This window comes from Pteropus vampyrus, unplaced genomic scaffold (assembly GCF_000151845.1).
Source record: "Pteropus vampyrus isolate Shadow unplaced genomic scaffold, Pvam_2.0 Scaffold535, whole genome shotgun sequence".
NCBI lineage: Eukaryota > Metazoa > Chordata > Mammalia > Chiroptera > Pteropodidae > Pteropus > Pteropus vampyrus.
This window is the reverse complement of record NW_011889316.1, coordinates 78,046-83,635: the sequence shown is the minus strand read 5'-3', so window position 1 is coordinate 83,635 and position 5,590 is coordinate 78,046. Positions and strand designations below refer to the sequence as shown.

General features: G+C 43.3%; 1 protein-coding gene across 6 annotated transcripts in view; it reads left to right on the top strand.

The window, feature by feature from the left end:
- Window positions 1–5,590, top strand: part of KIAA1958 (KIAA1958 ortholog) — a 266,726-nt gene that overhangs the window by 240,736 nt on the left and 20,400 nt on the right. For 5 of the 6 annotated variants that reach the window (XM_023525152.1, XM_023525153.1, XM_023525156.1 and 2 more), the window contains one exon: window positions 1,650–1,733. In XM_023525152.1, the coding sequence (XP_023380920.1) occupies window positions 1,650–1,718 (69 nt within the window). In that variant the 3' untranslated portion in view covers window positions 1,719–1,733. Of the gene's footprint in view, window positions 1–1,649; window positions 1,734–4,979; window positions 5,040–5,590 lie in introns of those variants that run through there. The other variant, XM_011383644.2, reaches the window with a different exon arrangement.

Genomic DNA, 5,590 nt, shown 5'->3' with positions numbered 1-5,590 from the left:
ATGGTCAGTGCAGTAGGATAAAAAAGTCAAGATTCCCTCAGTGAAGCCAAGAGAAAGGTTTTCAGGAGAAGGAATGTGATAAACAGCGACCAGTAGGTTTAATAATATGGAGGTCATTGGTATTTGTGATTAGAGGTCTCAGATGTGGGTACAGAAATTTGAGATTAACGACAGTTTGTCTTTGAGTTAGAGATGCTCAAATGCCAATTTAATTGTGAGGTGGTTTCTTCAGCCTGCCCACTGTTCTGGGGCCAAAAGGGGGAGCCAACAAGTCAAATAACTAGTTTATGCTTTAGATTGACCAGTTCTGGTGCCTTTCAAAAGCTAAAAATATTTTCCAAAGATTAAATCGGGGGGGAATCTTCCTTCCTAAACAAAAATGATTATAGATTGGGGCCCTAATTTCTTGAAAATATGAAGAAGTGGGATGTAAAAATGTATATGATCTCAAATGTTTTTTTAAAAATTAGCAAAGTGTAAAAATTAAAACTCAGATTCTCAATCATGGCAGCCTGAATACATTTTTAAACTTCCCCTTCTTGATGAACCTGCACCAAAATGACTCTAGAATGATTTTTTGAAAAAAACAGAAACCTGCGAGGACAAAGAGGGACAGGCTGGGAAACCATAGCAGGACAGTTGGGGACTAGAAAACAAATTTAGAGGCGAGAAGAGACAGGGGACTAAGGTGACCGTGAGGTAAAAGTAAGAAGCCACCTGGTTTACTCTGCAGAACCATTTGAAAGGTTAGGAATTGGCAGCACCCAGTGTTCTGGGACTTATGGGGAAATAGAGCTGACGAGAACGATTCATCAGTAGTCTGTTTAAGAAGCAGTTTGAGCTTCTGATTCTTTTCTCTCTCCCCGCCCAAAGGCCACTGTCCCCTCTCCACTCTGGCAGAACCAGAGGTATAGTCTTTGGAGGGGATATAGTAGAGGTTTTCTGGGCCAAGAGATACCAGGCCAGTTGACGGTTGGGGCTAAAATTCTAAAATTAGGATGTTAAGTTAAAGGTTACTGAATATTGAGACTCTTAGTTATCTTCCTCTGTTTGGCTCTTAGCCTTCTGTCTTCTCTGCAGGGATTAGAAGATCTTCTTTTCTAGAAGATCTCAACACGCCAGGAGAAGAGACTAGGTAGGAGATGCTAATATTGGAAGGGAGTGGGGGAACCACAGCGAAATGACCCAGCAGAGTCCTTATAGAGAATCATCAACAAGCCCTTGACGTGCAAAGAGCTTTCAGTCAGTTTTTCAGTGTTTCCCTCTTGGATGAGTGAGCATACAAGAGTCACCAATATTTAAGGAATGATTCTAATTTGAATATCAAGTAAAAACAAAGAAGAAAAAGCATATTGAGTGAAACATCATTGAAGGAGAAGGAGATTTCCAGGGAAAAAAATCATTAATATCTTCAAAAAGAGAAGAGATATCACAGCCATAAAACAAGAATTTTTTAAAGATCCAGAGAACAAAGTTCATGGATTTAAATTAAGACTATAATAGAAGTGAACAAAACAAAATAAATCAATAAAAGAGTTAGAAGAGAAAGTTAAGGAAATCACATATACATAGAAACGAAAAGACAGGTGGAGGATTGGAGAGAAAAAAATATGAAAATGAGAAGACTAAACTATAATATTCAATAACAGAAGTGCCAGGAAGGAAAACAGAAATGGGGAGGACCAAAGAAGTCATTCAAGAGAAGAGACTTGAAGTGAAGACATAATATGTTACCGGTTGTGCCTGAAAGATGGATGCCCTTTCCCCGACCTCTACATTTTCTTTTCGTATTTTCTAATTTTGACATAACAAATATCTTTTAAAGTTAGGGGGGAAATATGTGATGTCAGTATCATTGTATTCCTGATACTGCCCTAGAATATTTAACTAACAGGTGGTCCGGTTTTCAATAAAATGAATGTGTAAAAGAAGCACGTTGAGTGAAACAACCTAAATTCAATCATTTACTCAGAAATGATGTCACCAGGACCAAGTCAGACTCATTTTCCTGCCTGTAGGAAAATGCTCTCCTAGAGGGCCACCAAAAAACAGGCCCCAGGGCAATCTATGTTGGGTGTTTGATTTTTATTTTCCCTTGAGTGTCTTTCTTTATTACTGAGTATTCAGTGTTCTACACAGATTCCTCTGGGGTCTTTCGGGCTGTCAGCCCTTGGCGTATTAGGGAATGACCCATTCTGTTCTCAGTTCTCTACGCTGGGCTAAGCCGTTCCTGCTATTTTCATATACTTCCTCAACCCTGCATCCAGATATCCCTCTTACAAAAAGATTTAAAACTTAAAATCCTTCTGGACCTGAGCAGGCTTTGGGATAGCTGCTGACCTTCTGCACTGGGACTCTTTTTGGACTGTCACAAACCCTACAAGTTTGTGAGTCCACAGCCTCGCCAGGGGGAAATGTGAGCGTGTGCTCCAGGGGTGGAGAGGTAAATACTGAGCTTTCCTGTTGATGCCGACCATTGTGGCAGTTTCTGGGAAAGAATCCAGTGTAGATGTCGAAAGCCAAACCACAGAATGTACCTGTGATCCAACTTCCAGGTACTTTTGTCATCGTTTATAATAAACATTTGGATGATGAGTATTATGTTTTCATTAACTTTTATGATGGGAAAATCAAACACATCCAAAAATAAAGCGAAGGCATAACAATTCCCCAGGAACCCATCAGCCAGCGCCAAAGTTGTCCGCTCATGGTCCATCTTGTTCTGTAGCTCTGCTCCCACCCGCTCCCAGCCTCCACCCTCTGGATTGTTTTAAAGCAAACCCCAGACATCATATCAGTTTGTATAAGAATATTTTAGTATGCATCTCTAATATACAAGCATTCTTTTAAAAGAGAAAAAGAACCACATTATCATCACACCTAAAGAAATTTTCTTCGTATTCTCGAATATCCATTTAGTGTTCGATTTCCTTAATTCTCTCAGACATTATTTTTATAGATTTTTTTCCCCCAAGTCAGGATCCAGATAAAATCCATACGTTAGTTGATATGTTTTTGAACGTTTTAAAAATCCCTCCCCATCTATTTTCTTTGCAATTTATTTGTTAAACTGAGTATTTTTTCTGTTCATATTGGAAAAGAAGGGTAGTAAAGTTGTATATTACTAGGACCATTTTGAAATCGTGATGAAATGCTCTATATTAAAAAAAAATACAGTGTTCCAGAGAGATTTATTCCACATCTTGAGTGAAAAGTCACCTTGTCATTGAGGCCCTCCCTGGCCACCCTACATACAATTCCGCCATCTTCCAAACCTTTGGCATTTTATATCCTCCATTCCTGTTTCACTTTTCCTCCCCAACATCTAGCGTTACCTGACATGCTATATATTAATATATTTTACTTGTGTATTGTCTGCCTCCCCTCTGGAATGCAAGCTCCACGAAGGCAAGACTTTTGCAGATTTTGTTCTCTACTGTATTCCCAGCACCTGGATAGATGAATGAAGAAATATTAAGGCAGGACAGAAACAGGGTGAAGATGGCTCTGTAGAGGAGGTGCAGACAGATACAAAGCATAATGAGGAAATTATCTCCATGCACTTGACCTTTTTGATTTCTGGTACCCACTAGAATCAGAGATCCCTATAAAGCTCAGATGATGAATACCTTTTGCTTGCCACTCAGTGATGGGGGCTCGTCTCTGTCAGTGCTGACTTGGTCTGTTGGCCCTTTCAGCCCATTGCAGGTTCAGGCCCCATCAGCCACAGGCTGGTCGGCCAGTTTTATCAACAGAGCCTATGTTGTTTGGGGTGGGAGGCCAGTCCTTTCAAACCATCACCAACAATGTGCAAAGGTACTCTCAACAAGGATGGGAGTCTTAACCAGATTATCTTGATTCCAAAAGTGTTTCCCAACATTTATTGTGATCGAATTGCAGTCAGACTGGGAAACCACAGGCCATGCTGGAATGTAGCAGGAAAAGCCCGAGTGAGTCACCCCTGTGGTATTAACCATCCGTGTGCCTTCAACCTCCACTGCACCTCAGTGTTCTTGTATATAAGATGGGGATAATACCCTTTCACTTATTCAGGGTTGTTGTGAGCTTTTGTTGTTGTCCAGTGATACGGAGATGTTAGCACAAACCCTCCAGTCAGCCTGCATGAGAAGGCAGCGATCCGGCCACCGTGGGCGAGGCCAAGGGTAACAGTGGCCGAGGAGACAGAGGGCCGACCTCTCCTTTGGGCCAGGGAAGGCCCAGGCTGACTGGGGGAGGGCATGTGACTTAATCTTGGGGCCCCCTCTCCTTTTTGGGGGGTAGTAGAGGAGATGCACTGGGGCTGTTTCAGCTGCGTGGAGCTGACACCTCTCTCTCCATCCCTTCCTGCCTGGGGGCCTTGGCGATCTCAGCAGTTCTTGCCACACTGGCAGAGTGTATGTTGCTGGGACAACTCACCCACATTCCCGTTCCTTGTCTGGATATGAGGCATCCTATGAAGGGCGTACGTGGCAGTGATAAGGAGTCCAGTGGCCTCCCTTCCTATGTCTCATTGCCCCTGGTGACCCACATTCATGTCCCTAAGGATAGTATCGGGCATTTATTTCTCTAGGGTGGAGATTATGATTTTTACAACTGCCGGTGCCAGACTAGTAGATTTAGAATATTTTCTGGGCTCTATGAAGGCCAGAAAGGACCCCTGGGGTTTTTTGTTTGTTGTACCCAGATCTGTGCTGTCCAGTATGACAGCCACTAGTCACAGGTGGCTATTTAAGTTTTAATCCAAATTCATTAAAATTAAATACAAATTTAAATCCAGTTCCTCACTCACACTAGCCATATTTCAAGGGCTCAGTTGGCACGTAGGGCTAGTGGCTCCTGTATGGAACCTGCCCCACAGCAGAAAGTCTTGTCCAGCAGCACCGGAAACCACCCTGCTCAAAGCGTGGGGAGGGGACTCGCGAGCACTTAGGAGACAGATGTGTGGCAAACAATGAAAAATAAGCTATTGCGAGTTTCACCTCATGTTCTTCTCATGGTAAAGCACCGCTTGAAGTAAATTCTTTACGGGAAGACTCAAGGTTCCTTGTGTTGACACATTCCATTAGAAGGTTGTCCCCAGAGCTCTCTCAACTATTCAGTCACTCATCACCTTTCAGCACGTTGTCGGGGACACAAGATGCCCACCGCTTGGCCAGGAAACGGCTCCTACCCTCCTGACTTCATGCTCTGCCGGAAGGTCGCTATGGGAAAAGAGGAAGATTAGAAGCTTCTATAGCCCTGCGTGACTTCTGAGTTGGTGGGAAAGAAAAATTCTTACCACTCGTGGTTTGCCGTTTGTAATTCTACTAAAAGAAGAACAAGGAAACCCTTGGATGAAACATGCTCTTCTAGAATGTCAGCTGTAAGCTTTTCTATTCCACCTGGTGGCATCGCCGCAGCAGAGCCAGGACTAGGTGGTTTAGGGAGACACTCTCAGGAGCTGACCTTGTACTTGCACAGGCCCGAGAGTGAGTGTCTCCTTCAACTTTGCGCCCTGGGCATTTGGTTCGTCACCCAGGCTGGCTCTCTCTGAGCCCGTTTAATGCTCACTCAGGCAGGCTCGCGACATGGTCACAGGGATTCTGGATGC